This window comes from Malurus melanocephalus, unplaced genomic scaffold (genome assembly GCF_030028575.1).
Source record: "Malurus melanocephalus ecotype Western Australia unplaced genomic scaffold, MMel_1.1 scaffold_579, whole genome shotgun sequence".
Lineage (NCBI taxonomy): Eukaryota > Metazoa > Chordata > Aves > Passeriformes > Maluridae > Malurus > Malurus melanocephalus.
Window position 1 is genome coordinate 314,959 of NW_026623811.1, and position 23,551 is coordinate 338,509.

At 42.5% G+C, this 23,551-nt stretch overlaps 1 protein-coding gene across 1 annotated transcript; it reads left to right on the plus strand.

Moving 5' to 3' along the window:
• The first annotated feature begins 22 nt into the window (after positions 1 to 22).
• NDUFV3 (NADH:ubiquinone oxidoreductase subunit V3) lies at positions 23 to 8,459 on the plus strand. The gene is made up of 4 exons (XM_057382694.1): positions 23 to 124; positions 224 to 290; positions 3,542 to 4,498; positions 8,164 to 8,459. Exons 1-4 carry the CDS (start codon positions 74 to 76, stop codon positions 8,328 to 8,330), a joined length of 1,242 nt encoding a protein of 413 aa, XP_057238677.1. The 5' UTR covers positions 23 to 73; the 3' UTR covers positions 8,331 to 8,459.
• The last annotated feature ends 15,092 nt before the right edge of the window (positions 8,460 to 23,551 follow it).

Genomic DNA, 23,551 nt, shown 5'->3' on the forward strand with positions numbered 1-23,551 from the left:
CCCCGCGATGACGTCACCCCSCTCGGCCCCGCCCACCGGCAGGCACGCGGGGGCGCCGTGAGGGCTCGGCAAGATGGCGGCGGCCGCGGCGCTGAGGGGCGGCGGGCGGGCCGTGACCCGCGAGGTAAAGGGGCTCCTCGGGACGCTTTCCTGCCCCCCAACCCCATTCAGCTGTCGGCATTTCCTCTCGCTTTGTTAACTCTTGTTACGTTCTGCCTTGCAGGTGTTGCAGTTGGAGGCGCGGGGGCTCTGCACGAAGCCGGGGGGCACCGGGACGGCGCCGCCAAAGAGTAAGAGGGTGGTTTGGTTGTGAGAGGTATCGGGGTGTCAATAAGAGAAATGGGTGAAGAGAGCTTGGGAAGGGTCACGCCTCGGAAGAGGCGCTGTGAAASCTGGGAAAAACAAGGACTGAAAGGTCATCGCCCTGTAACCGAGGGTTTTTGATAAAATGTACCATGTAACAATAAAAGTAAAAGTAAACATTTGACTGTGTGGAATATATTTATAGGATATATATATATATATATGTATGCATATAGTTTTATATTTATGAGCTTGTCACTTCTTTCCTGTTTGCCTTCACCTTAACATTCAAGGGGATGGGGCAGTATCAAACGGTTCAACGTCTAWAAGGTGAAGGGTTGGTTTCAAACTGAAACTGAGTGGCTTCAAACTGAAAGAAAGTAGGGTTAGATTAGATATCAAGAAAAATTTCTTTACTGTGAGGGTGTGAGGCCCTGGCATAGRTTGCCCAGAAAAGCTGCGGATGYATCATCTCTGKAAGTGTTTTTACTGAGGTGCAAAATGTAGTTTTTAACTTTAGGTGTTTGTCCWTGTGCTTTGAAACGTTTGTGTTGTCAGGGTTAGAAAATAAAAAGACTTAGAGAAAGACTTCCAAGATCCAAATATCAGCTCCAGGCAGCAGTGTAAGAAGCTGCCATGTCCCTGCTGTGTTAAATTGGTTATAATGTTTATTGATCTATGGGTTTGCAAGCAAGGCAATGTCTGAACCTTGGTTTGGGTGCTGCCCTGCATCCCCCATTCAGGAGTATTTGAACCCCTTTTGTCCTTGACYAAAGTCAAAACAGGAATACAAATTTCAAAGACTAATAATCTTGTTGTTATAAATGGAGGGTCAGTGGTTCAGTGAGGTTTCCTATCCCAAATTAGAGATCCAGGTGCTGAAACAGGAAAGCTTCATTGAGACATSATAGGAATGATCAGGCTTGTTGACTGCTGGAAAAGATCACTGGAAGAGTTACTGAATGCAGACTTCTACCACCTTCTTAAATGCCAAAGCAAAYAAAAGCCTGGCCGTTCCATTAAGAAAGCCTTCATTGCACAGATTGAACAGCAAATTGCTTTTTATTATAGTTTTTTTTGCATTAAGTGTATTTGAGTTGTACTTTGGTATCCGTTCCTGGATTCACTGTCCTACAGCTCTGAATTTGTGTAAGGAGACCTCTTAGACCACCTCTCCCAGCCAGCTGCTTCCCCTGCAAATATTCCAGGTTAATTAACAYGTATAGGATGCAGCTGCCTTTGCCAGATTCTGGCTGGAACAGGATGTGCAAATTTATCTTGCTTTGATAAAATGATTGTGTTTACATACAGAGTTAATGATGGGAAGTAGACCTGTAATTTCTGCCTGTCACCTCTGTGAGTGTAAACAGGCTTTAAACACATTCTGGGAATGATGCTGATGTTCCCAGCATCAGGAAGAGCACATCTGGGAATGATAGTCCTGTGACTGGTTTGGATATGTTGTTCTTTGGGCAAAGAGATGCAGGCACAGATGAGCTGGTGCTAAGTTTGAAATAGCATAATTGAACTGTATCMGTTGTATTGGATGTTTCCACTTTTAACATAAAGTCTATCTTTTTCCTGTATCCAAACTTAACTGTTTAAAGTCTTTCCTCAGTAACTAATGCTCAAGTTGAATTTTATCTKCCTTCTTGGTTTCTTAGAATCTATTTMCGTTAATACTTCTTCAGGTTTTGCYCAGCTTTCCCTTGTCTGTCCTTCCTTTGGCCATTCTTGTGTYAGTTTGACCTCCTCTGTGCTTCTTTGAAGAACTCTTCCATCCTGAATAACACTTCCTCACKTTAGTCTCTCCAGGCTGCTGTTTGGCTGGGTCAGTGGAGTCAGACCTCTTCCAAAGGCRGCTGCCCATCCTCCTGCCTCCCCTTGCCCTTCTTTCCCATTCTGCACCTTCCATCTGGCAGAGAGAAGTATGTGCTTGAAATTACTCAAAATATTACCTGCAAACTTGATACCCTTTTTCATTATTTTTTGTTATGATAAAAACTCTGCTTTTCTTTCTTAAATACTTCGCTTTTATTTTCATGTGCTTGTCTCTTCTGTGATGTTTTTGTTTGGACATTGCTAAAGACTTCCTTCTCTTCAGAACTAATGCTAGTAACTCCTTAAATCATACAAGGTATTACTGTAAAATACCAGTGAGGGGGAAACTGCATTTAGTCTATAGTCTTATAAARTAGATCTGGATTTCCAAACTCTGCAGATAAATCTGCATAATGGACTRGAAATCTGTTGAATTTTGCTGCTGGTTGGAAGTGATGCAGCTCCTAACGGAGTTGGCTTTGCTGTAGCCAATTTCAGCTATGGTGAATCTTGTTAATGTGCTCCCAGTCCCCCTTGACCTGCTTTCTGTAACCAGAACGGTATTTGCTGTTGCTCAGCCTCTTGAGGATGAAAATAAGCATCTAAAGGGTATTATGTATTCTCAGAAAGGACCTGAAAATTGCTGCCTTCTCTTTCAACAGTTGGTTCCTTGTCTGGAGAATTTAGCTTAATGCAGGTATCCACTGCAGGGAAAAGAAGCAGAGGACAGAAACAAACATGAAGCATCAGGAGATCTTGTAAGACTTCTTTAGCGAAGAGGTCTCAAACCAGAAATAGGAAGTGAAGACTGAAGTAGATGAGGTCTTGGGGAATTAGTGTTGAACTCTGGGGGCACAGCTTGTTGGCAGGTGACACGGGCAATGGATGGCCTCAGATATCTWTTATTCCACTGTTTTGCCTTTTGAGAGTCATCCCTCCCTTTTGCTTCCAGGATAACTCTTGCAAGCAGCTGTGTCTCTTTACTGTGTCTGCTTTGCTGGCTTGTTCACAGACAAGTGTTGTCTCTGCAGCAGCACATTTGAAAAGCTTGGCTAACAAGCCATCCTAATGCTCACTTGAGATAGGGAAGTGTCTGCAAACCATTTCCATTGATGCAGAGTTGAAGCACAGGGAAAGCCAGCTCTTGGAGGAGTCTGGCAAAGTGAGGAGCATGAAGGTTTATSTCTTGAGTTTTGGCATCGCAGCAGCAAAAACTGTTACGTGCTACTAGAACACCAGTTTCTTTAACATAAAGAGTCTTAGAACTTCCTGCTTTGCAATGCCTGTATTTAATATAATAATTCCTTTAAATTTATTTTTGTACCAGATTACCTCTGAAAGTTAAAACTGTGTGACTATGATCAGTAACAGTGATGTCCAGTACAATGATTATAATCCTCTTTATGCCGTTTCCTAGATGTAGTGGCTCCACAGGGAAGCACCAAGCTGCTTGCCAGGAAGGYACCAGTTGAATTTCGTAAAATGTTGTCTTCTAGCTCTCTCCTGCTGTCTGCAGACAAAGGTGAGAGCATACCTAGTACCAGCCTCAAGGAAGCTTCAAAACCTGCTGATGACACAAGGATGTCCATGTCAAGAAAAACTGAGGTTGCATTTCCTCAGCGAGGAGTTGTTTCCTCCCATGAGGAGGAAAACGTCATTATGCCTGCAACAGGAGGAGGCTTGAGGAAAGGGTTATTTGAGGAGCAGACTTCATCTTCATCCAGCTCAGAGTCAGATTCTAGCTCAGATTCTGAGGATGAAAATGTTGGTGATTCAGAAGTTGCCATTAAAACTAAAGTTGAGTTTCCCAGACGAGAACCCATCTCTTCTGAGAACATAGCAGTAAAGGCATCAATGCTGGCAAAAGAGAAATTGTCCCAGAAATCCTTCAAAGAATATGGAATTAAGAAGCTGCCACGCAAACCAGAGATTGATGTGTCTTCGGTAAAGCAGGTCAAATTATCTAAAACATCAGTCAGCCAGGAAACATCAAAAGCTAAAGCAAGAGACCCCAAAGTAAAATCCACTCCAAAAGACCAGAAGTTGGTTTTAGAACCACGCGTGGTGAGAAGTCTAGACCTGACCGATATCACTCGCAAATCTGATGATGTGGAGGAGAAGTCCATTGGAACCCAAGTAGCAGCTATTCAGCTGAAAGCCTCAGCAGTGACTCAGGAAGACAAAAAGCAAAAACTGGTATCCAGAGGAGAGAAGGAAAAGATGAAGGAGGCACAGGAGTTGGAAGCAAAAGAAGCAACTGCTCCTAAAGTGGAAGAGACTTCTGGAAGCACAGTGTTGGTGATGGGCACCACAGCAAAGGAGGAGACCACRCAGGAAGCAGGACTCCAGGCTGGAGAAAGCAGCACAATAGAGGGTACAGCTTTAAATTGTTTGAACTGTATTGATTCATCAGGGCTAGCGTGTAACTTTTTTTAAAGGGTTTCCACATCTTCTCTGATCTTTGTACTGAAGCTGACAGAGTGGCAGTGACTTTCTGGAAGATAAATTGTTCATTGCTACTTGTTGTAAGTTGTCAGTAATACTCCGTCTCCAGCTATGCTGTGAAAGAAATCGGTTTCGTTTCTCTGTATAGTTTCATAAACTAGTTACTTATAAAATGGAAACAAGATTGTTTCCACTGTGAGCAAAATYATGGGTTTTGTATGACAACACTTGTTTTCATTCTTTTCTCTGAAGGATTTGGTATCTGCCATTCTCGTGAGCCAGATTTGATGCCATCTCATTGTTACTTAAACCCTGCTGTCTTTTGGTTTTGTTTTGATGAGGGTTGTTTTCAGTCTGTCGGTGTTGTTGATTCTGAGATTGTAACGTTGCACGCAACTCATGTGAAAGTAGTGAGTTGTTTTCAAAGTGGGTTGGGGAGGAGACAGTGGTGTGTTTTTAGGAAAGACTATCACACATCATATAATCATCTCCTTAGCTGTGCTTCCCTATCTGATTTATTTACTTCCATCCTGTTAATTTGYCTGCTGATCTCATTTTTGTGCATCTCAGTAGCAGCTGCCCTTCTGTCCTGATCTGTTGTGATTCTGCCTTTCAACTTTGGCAGTATAAATCTGCCATTCTTGAGACCTGCCCCCTTCTCGTTGCTACTTTGAATTAAAGAATTTGCCTATTTGGAAGTGAAAGCAGCATTTTTTGTAAAGCTGCTTTGATATCATCCTTCAGGAAAGGCTCTGTGGGCCAAGGGAACAGCAAGCTGAATGTGAGGCAGCAATGTGCTCTCASAGCAAAGGCCACCAAGGAGTATGAGGAGCAGGCTGAGGGAGCTGCAGCTCCTCCCCTGATGGTGAGGTGCACCCCAGGGTGCAGTGTTCAGTTTGGGGCTCCCCAGTGCAAGGGAGATGTGGGGCTGCTGGACAAAGTTCAGCAAAGTGCCACTGAGGTGATGTAGGGAGTGGAGTATCTCTCCTGTGTAGAAAGGCTGAGAGAGCTGGGACTGTTCAGCCTGGAAGCGAGAAGGTTCAGACAGAACAACATCAATGTGTGTAAATAGCTGAAGGAGAGTGCAAAGAAGACAGGTAAGAGTTTCYAGTGGTACACAGTGGTGGGACAAGAAACAGTGGGTACAGGTTTTTGCCTGAACATCAGTAAACCCATCTTTTACTGTGAGTGATGGGGCAGTGCACAGATTGTGCAGAGCGTGGYGGAGTCTCCATCCTTGGAGACACTCAGAAGCTGTCTGGAAGGGGTCTTGGGCCTCCTGCTGTAGCTGACCCTGCCTGAGCATTTGGGGTTGGACCAGGTGACCTACAGAGGTGTCTTAAACTTCAACTATTCTGTGACTCTGGAGTGTCTAACCAGGTTAAGTGACTAAATAATTGTGTTTGCACGTCAGCTTCCATGAGATGGTGCTGATTAAAAGAACTGTCTTCTGTTTGAGGGGTTAATTGGATCATGATCTATGTTCTTCTTCYCTGATGGCAACTCAAATGASTGAAAGTGACACTTAGTGCTRTGGTCCAGTTGACAAGGTGGGRCCCAGCCAAAGGTTGGACTAAATGATCTTGGAGGTCTTTTCCTACCTCAATGATTCTGCCATTCAAATAATGAAATGCAGCACTGCTAGCAAATTATATTTTGAATTTCTTGTTTCTTGTTGCAGTCAACAGCAGAAGGTTTCTTTAAAAAATAACAAAAGAATTGGGAAGGGCTATTTGTATTTATCTACAGATCATGCTTTTCTCTCCATTTATCCACAGTAAAGTTCTAGATGCTCAAACATTATTTTTTTCTGGTATCTCCAGATTTATCTTGTTCTCTCTTCCTTTCTTGAGAACAGCCACTGCTTTTCTTTGTTTAATATTCACAGCTGACTGTATCACCTGTAATGGGTACTTCTGTCCTGTCCCTGTGCTCTTTTGCTTGTGTGCAACTCYGCAGCAGCCGCACAGAAGATGCAAAAGGAATTTTTCTCAATACAAACCTCGATGTTCAGGTGATGTCATCCCTTTGTAGAGCAGTCAGCAAAAACTGCTGATTTGCTGATTTGAACTGCTGAGTAAGGAGCAAAGTTGTAGCTGGTAARTCAGAAATAGGCCTGTGAGTCATTTCGGAAGAACATCCCATGAAGTGCTTGCTCTTTAAGAGACAAAGCAGAGAGACGAAGGATGAAGTRTGGGGAGGATGAACTCAGGAATAAATTTTTCCTTCGAGAAGCCAAGTGCAGTGTATTTGGGCAGGAAAAATGAGGCTCCATCTGTTTTCCTTCCTGCGCATCTGTCTCTGAATTTGGAACAACTGTCTCTTTCAGGTTGAGCGTACTCTTGCCTCCACTTGCCTGTTCTTGGGGCTCTTTGCAGCCAAGAGCATCATCTGGCTTTTCTCTSTGTAGTGTTGTCTCCTGTGAGCTGTGTCAGGAGGAACTGAGCAGCAGGCACAGGAATATTTCCTCTCACAGGCTTTGTGTGTTTTGCTGAAATCATGACTTACTATCTTGAGGTTTATGAGCAAGTCTTGCTAAATGCTACAGATATTGTTCTTAATCTGATAGCTTCACACTGCAATAATTATGTCATAAGTAAAGGCAAATCCTGGTGTTCAAGTTCTTGTGATTTTTTTTTTGTAGGTGGATCTGTTACAAAACGGGCTTAATACAATCTAACCTGAAGTACCACATACAAATTTATATGACAAAGCTTTTCACTACATTGTATGTCTTTCCTATTGTTAAAACTCTCGCTATGCAAGAATAAATTAATATTGGCRTAAAGTTTTATTACTTGCAATTTCCTTGGTTGTAAAATCAGCCTGCAACAGGAACCTTTTATGTAAATGATACTGCCTAGATTTGCATAATATTCTAAGAGCATAAGAAYTAATGTTGGCTTTAACATGAAGTAAGGAGTTCTAAATAACTTTATTGGGTTATTCTTTTTTGAAGTGGAGCTGATACAAAGTTTAGAAGATTATATTTACAAGAAAGGAGATTTATACCAAAGGCTCTTGATATATTATTGTTTGGTATAACCACATTTGAAATTAAATTGTGGAGATCTTGTTAATTCCATCYCTTCTCCCCATGGCAAAAATTTAATCTATAAAGTAGCTCTAATAGCAGTATGTCATGGTCTGACAGGATGATACATCATTTGTACTRCTCCTTTGCCCCTCCTGTTTGCTAAGAACGTCACCTACTGTTCTGGCTGGAATGAAAACCAAGACAACTATGAGAAAGCCAGGAAATGCAGACATATGTCTTCCAAAGATAAATTAACTGTTCTGCCCTGGCCACCCCCAGCATTAAGTGGTAGTTTGWGTTTTAAAACCTGTGCTGTGTGAGATGCTTTGTACTGATCCCTGTGTCCCCACTGCACTGTAATGTGCTGCTTTAGGATCAGACAAGGCACCAGCTGGACTCAGTAAACTATTCTTTATGTTGTAGTTGCTGATTTTTTTTTCTTTTAAATGTTGACTGGGTGAGGGATCTGACAGTTTATAAAGGCTGACTCAGTGCTTAAGCATACTGTCCTCTGGTGTGGCATCCTCATAGTCACCAGTTACTGTTTGTTTTCGCAGAGACCAAAGCCCCTCCTGCACCTCCTCCAGAGAAGTTYGATAATTCCACCTACAAGAACCTGCAGCACCACGACTATCACACTTACACCTTTGCTGATTATATCACTGTCCTCGACAAGTACAGGCAGCCTCAGCCATCCTCTGGAAGACCATCACCAAGGCACTGAAACAGCCACATTTACAACTAACACCCAGACAGGATGACAAATTGTTCTATTTAGCACTCTTGCTTCATCTGTATAATTTAAATCAGATAATAAATAATAAATAAATGCATACTAACTTGCACTTTTGAACAGTTCTTCCTGGCTCTTGGAGTCCCTCACTTCTTGACTTTTATGAGTGAACTGCAAATGAATCACCACTGAATAAAGGTATCTTTTCTGGCTCTTCATAGATATGATTTGGTAATAGTGTAAAACAGTCCTGACTTTTCAGTGGCCAAAGTTTTGATAATTGACCATTCTTTCAGAAACATGTCAAAGAARCCCTTGGGATTCATCTGCCTGTGGAGTCTGTGCCATGTTTAATTTGGTGGTGTTGTCACTGTACTGCAGTGGGCTGTGCTCTTGCACACAAACATGTTCCCAGTTCTGAAGAGGTTCTGTTTACTCTGGATTTTGGAGTTGAAATCATTGGCTGGGAGCAGCACTAGAAGTATTTGTCTCCTGTGGCAAGAGTGAATGTTTTGTGTTAGTGGAGGAATGCAAGTTTGTGTAATGTGATTGAAACATCTTAAAACCTCTGCTCTTGTAAAGGGAGAACAGAACAYACAATTTTTATTTAATCATCTGCTGGGGGCTCCAGCATCTAGGTTCTGCAGTAACTGAAATAATTTAAAATGTAAGAGGATCTCACTGGGCAGTTACTAATGAACTATACTGCATTGATTAAACTCTGAGGAAAAAACATTTCTGTGGATAGAAACAGTTGAATGTTATTTTTAAATGTGATGAAAATATCGCACGGGTAAAAACAGCTCCTGGTACTAATTGTTGGGAGTATCTTTAATTTCCCACTTCTTTTTTACTCACAATAAAAGTTCAAATTGCTGTCCAGCTTCAGTCTTGCTCTGCAGAAAATATGAGCCAGGAGGCACTTTTCAATGCACGTTATCAGCAGTTACAGTTGGTCTCAGTAAATTTTGTATTTCCATCCTATTAGTAACAGTCTTCTGCCTTCTGGGAAAATCGCCTTGATGGCCGCCAGCTGTTGTGGGTTTAGTTCCATTTTGGCTTCTTGTTCATTTGGGGTTTTTTGTAGTTAATTGGCCTTCAAGCAGTTCTTGCAATAACTCCAGCATTTTCCATCACCTGTCTGTATTCTTTCAAGCAACAGACCAGGCAAGATCAAAGGGAAAACCGAGTCAGCTTTAGGAGTCTATCTGGATATTGGATGTGAATCCCTGGGTACAATTAGTAGAGCAGATATTTTATACTGTAACTTGGCAAAAAAGTKGTAAGAAGGATCAAGAGGCCTACRTCAATTTGCTGTGTAGAATTTTAAGTCAGAAACCCCTGGCAAGCAATTTTATTGTCCTGTAAAAAATAAAAGAGCATGTTAGTGACTCCAACTGAAATTCAGAAATCTGTTAATGTATAAATCCACGTGCTGAGGAATAAAGAGCAGAAAGTCATTTGGACACAGACACCACTGGTCCCATGTACACTGTACTTGTAAAAGGGAGAGAAATTTGCTGCTAACATTAAAAACATGAAAGAATCGGGGTCTTCCTTTATGAAGGGCCCACGGGAGGGCCCCAGTAAAGCTGCTGTGATTTGTTATTACCTGAGACTCCATGGAGTAACCCGAGCCCCMTAGCTCAGAGCTGAACTGTGCTCTGAACTGTGCCCCGAGCTGTTCTGTCATTACAGAAGGAGGCTGCAAATTGTCAGACTCTAAGCAGTGAAAGTGAAATGTGTATTTACTCAGCCTACCCACGGTAGCTGTCACTGTTGGCTGTTGGGAGTCAAACTTGCTCACCTTGTGCCCTTTTTATTTCTCAGGAGGGTTGGTGTTCTAAAAGTGACTGAATCAGCCCAGGAGTGGGCTGAGATAGAAATGTGTCTTGCTTTCAGTCAGCTCCCACCCTCTCCTCAGCTGCATTTCTAACTAAGGAGATTCTAATCTGAATCTGGGACGGGCACTTTGCTACGCTTGTTTCATGATCAGGGCAAAAATTAATGGTGGGTACCTTTCCTGTCCATGTAATCCTGTCTTGGTGTCTTCTGGTGATCTTTCTGCACCTCTAAAATGAAGCTGCAACTCAAATAACCTCATAACTCTTGTGGTGCCTGTCTTAGATTTGCCCTGCTCAATGAGCCAGTCTGCTCCAGGAACAGCAGATAATGCAAGGAAGGCACCACAACTTTTTCCCACCGTTGTGTTTTCCCAGATTTCAATGAAAAAGGATTCTTTTTTTCTTTTTTTTTTTTCTTTTTTTTTTTTTTTTTTTTTTGTCTTTGGCTATTATCAGAGGTTGCTGTGTTTGAGTCATATGCTAACATTTAAATTTCAAGCAGGATGTGACACAATATGCTCAAATTCTGTAAAATTGGTAACTTTGTCTTGCTCTGCCAGGCACTTGTCAGATAAGTCAGGGGCCTTGTTTGGAAGAATGTATAATCCAGGATACTAACATAATTCCTGGAAAACCTCAAATGTGAAAGAAATTATGTCTCAGCTTAGTTACTGTGAAAACCAGCTGTTCAGACTCAGCATAGATTTCAAAAGTGGAGTTTTCAATGTAAATTGCATTACTGGGGGAGTACAGGAAAATCTGGGAAGTGAAATTCASTTTCCTCTCATTGAAATGATGAAGCAACCACTTTCCTTGTCAAAGGGAATGTTTTCCAAACTTCAGGGAATACATTTTTAGTTGGGTTGTTTGTTTTTTGTTTGGTTTTTTTTTTTTTTTAAGTGTAGCAAACTGCTAACATACTCACTTTTCATAATTTTCTCACACTTGGAACTTTCTAAGTAACTTTGAGCCCAGAAGGTTTAGGACAGCCATTGGAAATTCATTAATTTAAGGTCCAGAAATGGTGCTGCAAACACAGCTTGCGGTGATTGCTTTAGGCATTACAAGTTCAGGACTTTTTTGGCCCTTCTGGTGCTTCCTGTGGCCTCCAGTCATAACAAGAAGTGAAATCTATAAAGACCTCTTCAAATTTTCTTTCAAATTTGGGAGATGAGACTTTGAACTGAGTTCACTGACAGATCTTCCACAATACATTCCCAATGTTCAACAATCAGAACACATCCAGTAAACCCTAAAAACCTGCCYCAGGTCTTTTCTCTCACCACAAGAGATGCCATCATCTCAGCTATTTGCACTGCTTGTCTGTTCCAAACAATCTGAAATCCTGGTGGGTCCAATCAATGGCTGGTCTGCAGTGAGTGAGCAGAAAACAGACTCCCAGTATCCTGTGTGGCATCCTAACATCAGAACTGGGCAAATTGAGGTTGGAAGGGAAGTCCTGAGATGATCAGTCCCCTGCTCTGCAGCAGGTGSAATGAGATCAGGTTGTCCTGGACCTTCTCCAGTTGAGTACTGAATGTATTCAAGAAACTCCTCTAAACCATGAGTAATATGATTTAAACTCTTAGTATTTTAAACAAAATACCCATCAAGTTTCCAGGTCATCCTTCTCCTCTCATGTTGTTCTATTTAATGGAATTGTAAATGCTTTTTAACATTTCTATGATTCTATGGTGTCAGTGATTAGATATCATCCTTAGTCTTCAGCTCAGGATTATTCCTAATACAATCTACAAGTATTTTTGAGCTCCCCTTTTTTTTTTTTTTTTGGCCTAGAAAACACTGTATTAAAACACAGTTAGGGACCTAAGTTTAAATACATGTGTTTATATTAAAACACCCCAAAAACTTTGGCTTAGTGTGTGAAGTCAATGGGTCAGCTCTCAACATTTATTTTGGTCTCTCCTGTCCTCTTTACAAACTTTCAGCAGTAAAACAGATTGACAGGAACATGTTTCTGTAAATCTGTAGCATCACAGAATACAGCCCATATGCATTTTAACTTCTAACACTCACAGAGCCCATGGCATGTGTCTCAGCTAAACCAATGCCTAAAATTCTTAGTGTAGTTGGTTTTGTTGCTCCAGCCTGAAATGGGTTTCAAATGCAGTGCCCCTTCCCAGACAGTTCCTAAAGCGGTAATTTAAAAAAATGAGCTAATGTAGATGATTTATGCTGGGGTTTTGTTGGTTGAGTTTTTGCTTCATTTTCTGTTTCTGTCTCAYGTCTGTCCATGACAGTGATGTGCTCTTACTATTCCATTTGGCCACGGGGGTTCACTTGGTTTCCAAAATGCGTGACAGCATTTCTGTCTCAGGGGAGAGGGAAAGTGCAAGCCACGACACACCTTGTGCTATGCAAACTCTCATGCATGTCTTAAAGAACTGAGCAAGAGTTACTCTTCCCTGGAGGCTCAGAAAGGGACTTGAGAGCACCACCCCTTCATGCTTTCTTTGCTCATTTCCAGGCGCTCCTTTTCCAAAAGGCATGTCCCACGCTTTTTGGTTTTTTCCCCCCAGTTTAAAGTCATGCCAGACAAGGCCATTCGGAACTGTATGGATGTTTTCCAAACTCTCCTGGGGTATTCCTGAAAGTGAGCTGCAATTGTTTGAGGACTGGGAGAACTGTGAGGGRAGCTGGAAAAAAACTCAGAATAAAGAATACAGAAGGAAAATTCTGTAGGAACTGAGAGCAAGGATGGTCCTCATGACTCAGGTGTTGGACTGGCTCATTTGTGAGACCTCTGGCTGCCTGGCAAGTTGCATAATTCCTTAGGTTCTCATCCTTGCTTTATAGATGAGGAGTTAGTGGTCCCAACTTTCTCTTTGTACATCACATCTATTTAGCRAGCAACTCAGAATAAAAGCTAGTAAAAAATGAGCAAGATTTTTTCCTTACAACTTCTGTCTTGAGGGCTCACATCATTTAAGAGCTCTGGGCTTGCTGAAGTTCTCCCAGGAGATGCATTGCTTATTAATGGCGTGACAAAAAATACACTTCAGATGGGCTGGGCAGAAATGCCAGTGATTTTGAAACTGCATTCAGGCAATGGTAAGGCTGTTGAGATACAAAAAAAAAGCTTTGCAACTGTTCCAAATACTTACTAGTGGAAGACTGTTAACAGACAGGAAAAAATGGGGAGGTGTCCAAAACCAGCAATCCACCCTGGTGCGAAATCCAGCTGCTGGGAAGTGGARTGGTGCTGGAATTCATACCAGGTTGTTGTCTCTGGACACCAGTCAATGGACTCCATCTTTTATATCACCCTCCCGTTAGCCATAAGAAATCGGTGTTTTTCAACTCCTTTTCTCTTGGCGACTGGATGTGGAGAAGGAGCTTTCTCTCTCAAGTCCTTGCTGAAGAACCATTTCAAAGCTGTTGAACTTTGGAGTTCAGGGAAGGAGCTTCACCACTCTGCCCCACTCCTGCCTCTTGAAGGTCACCACTGGACAGAGAAAAACTGACSAATCTACCCTTCCTCCAGCTGCCCAGGTCCTGCTGTTCCATRTTTACTGCTGGGGCCTGAGCTGCTTATCTTCAATGTCTTCCTCCCCTCTGAGTAACTTCAGGATTTACCTCCTGAATCAATGACTGCTTTCTTCTGCACAGTCTTGGAAAACCAGCATCTTTAAACATCTCCAAAAGGACATCCCGTTCCTCCCCCCTCTGTTCACTGCAAATTYGAGATGACTATAAAAGAGAAGCAAAGAAAGAAATAATTGGGGGTTCTTTTCCTTGGTGTTGGCTGCACTTTTATGATCGTGTTTTTTGAGATTTTCCATGTAGCCTCAAGGAATGGGGAAGCTGGTTTTTGGGACGTTAAGTTTSCAGGTAACAGCTACAAGATTCCAGCTGCTGCTCGGGCCTCGGGCTCCACGATCCTCGCCGATTTATGTGCGCTAATGTTAAGAGATTTGGCAGCACTTCAAGCGAGCGGGTGAAAACAACGTGTTTATTCTAAGCTTTGCTCTTGCCCTTTGACTTGACAGCGGCTGTGCAAGTGGCCTGGCTGCTCYAGCCCCTCTCCTCCGGAGCATGGGAAAAGCAGGAGCAGCAGCAGGGAGACAGCTGGCTGGCTGCTGACTTAGAAAGGCATCATTGCGTCACRTCACGCTGGGTAAGTTATCTCTGCCATCACAAGGGCCAGGATTTTCCCTTTTTTAAATGTATTTTGTGGGAGGTAGGTACTCCACAAATAGATGGTCACATTATGTGTCCCATCTGTCAGGGGCAAAATGGGTTTTCAGCCCTGAAATGTAATGCTTTTCTGACCCTTAAAAAACCCCCAAACTCTGCTGGATTCCCTTTGAATCCCTTTTAAATGAATGGTTTGTAAACTTATTAGGATTTTAGGATATTAGGGCATTTCTCACATTTAATGTGTGRATTGTCTGAATGGAAACATTAAAGCCAACATAAGCAATAAAGATGGATTGCCAGTAAAATAAACAGTTTGGCCTCTGACTGCACAGAGGAAGCAGATCAAGTCAAGAAAACATTTTCTAAAAGTCACTTTTCTAACTGTAAGGCAATTTTAATGGCTGATTCTTACTTAAATTTACACTATTCTCCACTTTAATAATACACACATTTAACTTGTGAAAGTGTGTGGAAGTGGAACTTAATTGACATTCTGCTTCCCAAGCAAAACTGGTGTTATGATGGGCACCAAACTGCGACATGAAATACAGAGTAAAAGTGAAGGGGAAGCAATAGGGATGTATTTCTAGGAATCCAAAGAGTTTGCAAACGATGCAAATGAACAAACATGAAATCATATTGACATGCATATGGGTTGCTAGGAAAATTCTGGCTCTGGATGAATCTCATGAAAAATTTATGGTAATTTCTGTCATGCCAGACTTTCGCCTTGTCTCTTTAAAACTCTCATGGTGAAACTCAGGGAGAGGTATGTCTTGCCCAGTTTGCATTTACTGTTGTAAAAGTGTACATATGTAGAGGACTCAGTGGTAGGGAATCRCATATGGGGCTCCATCCTTGAAGTCACCAAGCCGGTGAGTGTATTTTACACTTATTTATGCGGAGCAGGCTCAGCAGGTTGCATGAAGAATGTAATTCCTAGAGGGCTGACTTCATAATTTGTGGCCATGGATATATTTCCTTCATGAAACCACATTTATGTTTCTTTATTGTCGTCATTATTTTAAAGGATTTTAACTACTCACAACRCCAGTTTCTTTTTCCATAAGCCCTGCTACCCTGTCTTCAATATTCTGATTTTTTCAATTTCAAATGGCTTGGCTGCACTGTTGAGGATCAGGTTGCCTGCTGGCTGCAGGCATCTGGATGAGTCTGAGATCTGTGCATATCATAATCAGATCTCTTCATTTTGAGTCCATGTTCTCATTCTTCCTCTGCATTTCTCATTGTTTTGTATCCTCTTGTTAGTCTCGTGTAATTATATAAAAATGGTTTCCTTATGCATAGTATGAGTTTTCATAGCTTTGCATTCGCTTTCTTTCTTTCTTTCCATCATTTCATAGTTAAATAGGTAGAAAAGTTAGGTAATACGTACACAGGGACTGCTTCACCAGACTGGAGCTCTGAGTATCTCTGCTAACATGTGCTGCAGCCAAAGAAGTTTACAGTATGCAGAGGGAAAAGGTTATTGTTAGTGTAACTGAATAAGTATTAGGGTTAATATATAATGTATAGGTCTATGTAATGGATAGTTTTTATTCATCATAAAATGTTCAAATGACTTGCAGATGTCTGACTGCTGCAGCTGTTGCAGACCTTGTAATGGCATTAGGCTCTGACTCAGAGAGCAGCTCCTTTGCCAAGAGATTCTGGCAGTGGCTGCAGCTGTGATATTCCCATTGAAAAAAGGACTGTCAGCAGTGGAGGTGGTGATACAAAACGGAACAGGAGSATAAGAAAGGGGCAAGGCTGTCTCTAGGTATGACAGGAAAATGGAGGCTCTGAAAGCTTTCATTTTTCCATGTTTAACTGCTTCAGTAGTCTCCTACCACTGCGTTTTCTAGGAAAGCAGCTAGAATTTATAGTCACCACAGATTCTGGCTACATGCAGCTTGTGTTATACTAATTGAGGAAAAAAAAACACAAAACACCAAAGCTTTGATAATGTAAAACTTTGTTCCCAAGTTTTCAAAAAGAAGGAATGTCCCTAAAAGCAGACAGGACTGAATCTCACAGTGCAAATCCAGTCTGTCACACAAACTGCAGCACGGGAGCTTGGCTGCTTGCTGCCTACGGAGGCTGTGGAATCAGGGAATATCTTCTTTGGCAGCCAAAGGAATGCCAGCATCCTGAAAAAGTACTGAGAAAAAAAATCCACTGAGTGTCTCATGTTTTTACTCTGTGTCTGATTGAAGTAAAGAAAATAATGAAGATTGACATGCAAAGTAGGCACACATTTTATACGTGGGATGTTGTACTGAGACAAACACGCTGAGTTTGAAACAGCTTTTTGATTCCTGTGTGACTGGAAAAGCAAAAGCATGACCATTTTTAGAAGAGAATTGGACAAAGCAGTGMAAAACAAAAGCACAATTTTGACTGGGTTCGGTGACGGTTGTCAGAAAGTAGAATTGAGGGAAGCAAACCCTGGAGGCAGCTGAACTGTAAATCCCTGACATGGGGAGAGAGCAGAGCAAGAGTCACCTCTCRATGAAGAGGGAATTTCATTGCTGCCTTTTCCGTTGCTTTAAACTACTTATGGAGAGCAAGTTTAGTTATGAAATGGACTGCAGCGCTGGTCCTGCTCTCTGAACACCTACAAAGCCAGGAGCAGTATTGTTTCTGGCACTTTTTGAAAGGTCTCTGCTGATTCCAGCRTGTTCTCTCTGATCCTGATCAATGCTGTATTTATGTCAGTAAAGTATCAAAATATGTTGAGACACCTAATTGTGGCTTTTCAGTGCCTGAAGGGAGCCTACAAGAGAGCTGGAGAGGGACTGTTCACAAGAGCCTGGAGTGACAGGATAAGGGAGAATGGCTTCAAACTGAGAGACAGCAGGTTTAGATTGGATGCTAAGAAGAAACTATTATTCCTTGTGAAGGTGGTAAGGCCTTGGCACAGGTTGCCCACAGAAGTTGTGGTTGCCCCATCCCTGGAAGTGTCCAAGGCCAGGCTGCAAAGGGCTCCAAACAACCTGGGCTAGTGGAAAGTGGAAAGTAGAAAGTGGAAAGTGGAAAGTGGAAAGTGGAAAGTGCCTCCATGGCAGGGAGTTGGAACAGGATGATCTTTAAGGTCCCTTCCAACCCAAACCATTCTGTGATTCTGTTTCTTTGAAAGCATACAGATTAACAGAAAAGATATGCAGTCTACATGAACTTCACTTATTTAGATCTAAAAAGGGAAAATCTTRCTGCTGTGACTTATTCCTTGCATGAGTAAAAGGGAATGAGTTGCTAACAGCTCTCTTCTCCAGGGCTGCATTGGCTGTTGCCTGGAGCAGGGAGCTGGGACTCCAAGAATCCCAGCATGWCCCTGAGAGCGTTGTCCAAAAGCTTCTTGAGCTCTGGCAGGCTTGGTGCTGTGACCACTCCCTGAGGAGCCTGTTGCAGTGTCCAACCACTCTCTGGGTGAAAAACTTTTTCCTGATACCCAACCTGAACATCCCCTGAAGGAGCACTGTTCCTTTGCTGCCTGTGCTGGTCAATGAATACTGTGTGTACTGTGACCTGTGCTGGTCAATGAATACTGTGTGTAATGAGGAAGAATCCCGGTGCTGGTTGGGTGCAACCCCCGTCCCAAGAGACCCCACAGCAATTGTAGGGGCCATGTGGTCAGTGGGGTTTCATGCACTCATTCTGTGGAAGGAAGCTTAAGTCTCTCCCTGGGAAACTGCACCTGCTCTGGGAAATAAACAGGATGTTGCAAACTGAAAAGAGCCGAAAAGTCACTGCCCAGTTAGGTGGTCTGCGGGGGAGGTGGGTCTGTATGTGCAGGCATTGCAGATCCTGGGGAGAATGCCATGCACAAAGCATCTCTGTGCTGCCGATCCCAGCCCAGGGCTGAACAGGCCAGTCTTCCTCAGAGGAAGAAGCAGAGCTTGGCAGAGATACAAGCCTGGATCACAGCAACAGCACTGCCTTGCTAGCAGAGCRTTCAGCCTCAAGCCAATTTGCTTCCCAGCCCACCAGCTAACCCAGGAACAGCAGGAGGTTGGTATTTCTTCTGCTGCTTGCAGAGCCAAAGCTATTTCATGCAGAGCCAGTATAGGGATCTCTGTACCTTATTGCTCTGCAAGGTGTTGACACAGCCTTTCTTCCCTACAATGTTTTCTGATCAGTAAATCTCAGAAAAACTGTCTAGGAAGTCTCTTGTATCTCCTCTTTCTTGTGAGGAAAGGCTGACTTGGGTAATCCAGCTGCAGAGGACACTTATTGGCAGGCAAAAAGACATTATATAATTGCAATCTGTTCAAAAATGGGAATAAAGGAATTAATGAGAAGTCTGCCAGTGGCCATTGAATATGATGGTCTGATTGCAACTTCAGATTCAGAAAGGTGCAAGCTCTGCCAGARGAGGTTCAGGTTGGACATCAGGAGGAATTTCTTCATGGAARGGGTTGTCAGGTATTGCAAGGGGCTGCCCAAGGAGATGGTAGAGTCCCCACCCTGGGTTCAAGTAACCTCTGAACGTGGCACTCAGTGGTCTGCTCTGGTTGACAAGGTAGAGATTCATAAAGGTTGAACTCAATGATATTGGAGGTCTTTTCCAACCTARATGGACATGGTGTCCTTGTACTCGGCTGACAGCAGCCCCTCGTGCTGAGGAAGAGCCTGAAAGCATTAATGGGAATGCTGCCCCAAATATAACCCGACAGCGGACCCAGAGCCTGGTCCGTATTCCTGACTGATCTAAAGATCTAGGCTTCAGCCAGATGCGGTAGTAGGAATGTGTGGTACCTCTGGGATGTCATTGTGGATGTGAGACTGGAGGAGATGGTGCAAGTGTGGACCATCAGAGGCAGGCTTGGCTACCTTCATCCCAGGGATGAGGGTGCGTAGTAGTTTCCACAAATCCCACCTTGGCAGAGATGAGAAGGGGAATGTTTGTGGAAGGCTTCTGCCTGCCCTTGGCATTTCCTATTTGCTTTTAGCTCCGTGCAGAYGTCTGTGTGGGGCTCAGCTTTGCTTTTGCTTTGTGCTGGGAGCTCAGGTGCTGGCTAGACAGTTGCATTAGGCAGCAAAGCACCTAATCCTCACTGAAGGCCACCTAATCCTCTCAGCTTAATGGCCTTCTGCTCCTTCAGATAGTCCCTTCTTTATTCCTTCCCTATTTGCTCAGCAGCTGAATTCTTTCCTCTTCCATCTTCAAAGAGCCAGCTCTGCTGGCCAGCCATTCTCATTTCTGGTTCCAAAACTTCTCAGTCCTTCAGGGCTCCAAAATGCAGAAACCCATAAAAGCAGCTGGAAGTAAATGAGTAATGGAGAGGGAAGTCAGGTCTCAATGGAATGAAGAAAGTGCTCTGTAGAGCAGTGTTTGAGAACCTTTCATTAGAGCTTCCTGGTTATTTTTTCTGCATTTCACTTTGCTGAATCCAAATCCCACTCAAGCCGGTGGGAATCATTCCACCGACTTCTGCGAGGGTTGGATCTAACCCCTGGTCTGAAAAGCAAAACTAGTCTCACTGGTTTTCTTTTATTTCAGTTGGTTTCACTTTCTGCTTCTCAAATCCCAGAATAACATGAATGCATTCATAGTCCTCCATGGTGAGATTCATACAAAATATTCTCTTTTWATGTTTTTCATAAAACGTGTATCAGCAATTCTGCCTTCTGTCCTTTTGACTCAGTTTTTCAGCCATTTTTTKCCCTCTTCCACCCTCCCCAACTTCCACACAAAGGTAAATAAAAATTTCTTCTTATGTATAGCCCATTTTTTAAGAAACTTTGAACAGTAAGCACTCTCAACTTTTGGCATCATTAAAGGCAGACAGTTTGCCCTCAGAAGGTGACCTGTTTGTAGTATCTCAAGTGGAAAGAAGATACACTGGGTTGTGAAAGATGTTTGTTCCATCACCATGGAACACTTTGCACAGTTCCCAGGGCAAAACATGGCACACAGGAAGGCGACAGTGGATTTCTACATCATAGCTTGATCTTCAGCTTTTAAGTGGAAGCTGTGCTTTTATTCCTAAAATAGCAGTTTGTTCCAATTAACATCTTTCTGGTAGCAGAAAGGGAGCAATGAGTAGAGTATGGTGCTACAGAACACAGAGAAGGGAACATTATCTTACAGAGCTCTGGGGGTTTGTCCTCCAGATCGCCCAAAATTCTTTCCAAGTAACGTGTTAAAATATCRGTAATGCAGTGACTCAACCATATAAACAGATGGAGTGAGTAGTGTGCAGCCAGTGATTCAGCTAATGTACAGCTCTGGAAAATTCAAATTTGATTTAACATGAGGAGAAATATTGAACAAAGCATTTCTAATTTTTCCTTTTATTTAAGGAGACTGTAAGTAGGTTGGCTTTTCTGCTGAACAGAGGGTGGAAAAACATAAACCAGTAACAGCTGATTCAAAGGATGGCATCCTGATCCTTGCACAGCAACTCCTTGCAGTAGTGCTGCACTGCAGTGCCAGCTCTTGGTCTGAGACCAAGCCCTGCTGTGGGACACAAGCTCTTAATTTCTCCAGAGGGAGTGTTCCCAGCCGAGTTACGCAGATCTCCATGATCTAGTTCAAGCAAAGCTTAGCATTTATTTAGACTGAGTTAACTCATTAATTTCRGCTTTAAAAATCTTAAAAGCTGTATTCACTATAAAGTAAATCACACGTTTTTTTCCAGACTCCTCCTATACCACGTAAAGTTGTGGCTGCAGATGTAAATGTGCTRTGCCTGTGAACAGGGCACACACCAAGGCTGTTCTTTGGAATGCTCTCCAAACAGCCAGAGGACATCTAAGGTGTTGACTGTCTTACTACATCCTTTTTTTCCCCTTGGAGTGATGAAAGGAGAAACTGGTTTTCTGCAGAGGCCTCCCATTGTCAGGGGATCAACACYTAAAAACTCACCTGATTTTTATGGAAATCTAGGGGAAAGACTGTTCTCTTTAGATTATTCCAGTCTTATCACTGCAATTACAGACTTTATTCCACAAGTTACAAGTACAGATTACTGCCACCTGCATGGAAGCTCATCCCTTCACCTCTATGTAAATGTTTCCTTTGAAAGCTTAATTATGAAAGAGTTGACACATACACAGTCGAGAGGCAGGAGAAGTTATCTGARCAGGTTAAATGCAGATGAATATTATGTTTTGCACACAGTTGTAATATTCATAACGGGRTAATTGCTGAAGGATGTCAGAGTACGCTTAATTCCTCTAGCAGCTGTATGTGGGATAGAGTTTTGCCCCCCAATATACGTACACAATCCTACTGTGCCTAAATTGATATTGAAAGTGTAGGATCTCAATAGTTTAGTGWGTGCAATTATTTGGGCCAGCTGAGAGGAGCGCTCTTGCTCTTATATATAAGGGACTGTTCTCAGTAATCAGGTAATGTCCTGACCCCACAAATATATCTGGGCTTTAAGTAATAAGCTATACTTAATAAGTGTATCTAACATGTACAATGTGAAGAGGTTAACAGAAGTCACAGAATCTGAGTGTTTTGTTAGTTGCCTGAGTATTACCAAACCTCTTTTTTATGTGTTTGTAATTTGCTGTTACAAAATATTAAAACGGCATTTCATTCACCCTGGCATGTGGCTTTTGCTTTTTCAGAAAGAAAAGCAGCCCTCTCACCACTGCATTGAAGYGAGTGCACCCATACCAATGGGAGCTCAGACCATAAAACCTCATCAGCTGTGTAATAATCCTTATAAGATTTGTAGTATGGAGAATTTCCTCAGGAGTGCTGTCTTCCATCCTATGGATTGGATCCTCGCTCTTTTGCAGAACTGATGAGGGACAACACTGTTTGTTTGGACAATAAGAAACAGAAAGAAAAGGCACCTGTCCTTTCCCTTTTTGTTTCGTTTTATTGGGGATTTTTGTTGTTTGCCTTTGGATCACTCACCTCAGTTACTTCTTCATTCTTTTCCCCTGCTGCTCCTGTTTTCCAAGTAGCTGGCTTCTCTCAAGGGCCCAGTAATTTTTAGGCCTTTTCTTAAATCTTCATCTTCTGGACACATTTCAGATGTGATAGTTTAAAAATTAACCTTAAGCTTTAAAAATTAAGCCTGMAGAAGCAGTATCAGAGACCACTGAAGACAAATTGAAAAGCAGGGACATCTTGACAGTGAGTGGGATCAGAGCTTTCAGTGAGCTGGAAGTCATGAGTTTGATCRTGAATGATTTTTAGGTTACCTTCTTGTGAGAATGAGATTTATATGGTCATGTCATGTAGGTACAGGTATATCTGAGGGCGTATCCATACAGCTTAATGATGTTTGAACCTAGTGGCTTACTGCAGGCAGGATTAAAGCTGACCAAAATAATTTRGTTCCTGTGACTTCCATGAAATAAGTTGTGGAGCASGGGGGATGTATAATGTTCTCCCCGAATTATGGAAAATCTGTAGTGGGCAACAGCAACTTTTGGGCAACAGCATCCACTGACTAAAAATCACTGAGTAAAAAGAAGCCTTAAGTAAATCACAACTTGGAAGAGAGTTCGGTTAAAACTTGCACTTCACATCCTGAAGTTAACAAACCATGGGACACAGACGTGTGGGGATCCAGGTTTCCTTCATTCAGGTCACAAGATTTAAGATTGAGGGAGTTAAAATATCTGTTGAGATCATAAAAATGTAAGAGGCTGAGGAGAGTAATAAATGAATTAACTTTAACTACAAAGGCAACCAAAAGATGGGATTACTGGGGTGAGGGCGGAAGAGCAGATGAGGAATTTCTACACCTGTTGTGCGTGACAGGGCAGCTCAGGAAGAAAAAGTGGTTGCCAGGAAGGGAAGGAAAAGCAAAGGGAAGCAGRAGGAGAAAATAAAATTCAAGTTGGGAAAGGCATCAAGAAAGGCTTTGAAGATCACTGAGAGGAGAGACTAAACAGAAACTAAATTAGATTTAATTTAATCTGTGCGTTCTCAGAAGAAATCAGTGAACTCCTATCCAAAGAAGTGCAGGCGAGGCAGAAGGAGAACAAAGGGGTTGCAGGGAGAATCAAATTGAAGAAGAGGCAGGTCTGGGCATGGGAACCAGTTAATTTTAAGCACTGTTTAGTGAATGTGTCACTAATGAATGTGTCAGGGATAATGAGGGCTGAAACTTGTGGTAGAAGCAGCCAACCTGGCCACAGGAACTGTATGAGAGGTGTTGTTACACGACACAGGAGCGGAAACAGAGAAAGATGCTCTTGTGAATGAGACAAGCTAAGAGTTGGTTGTTTTTT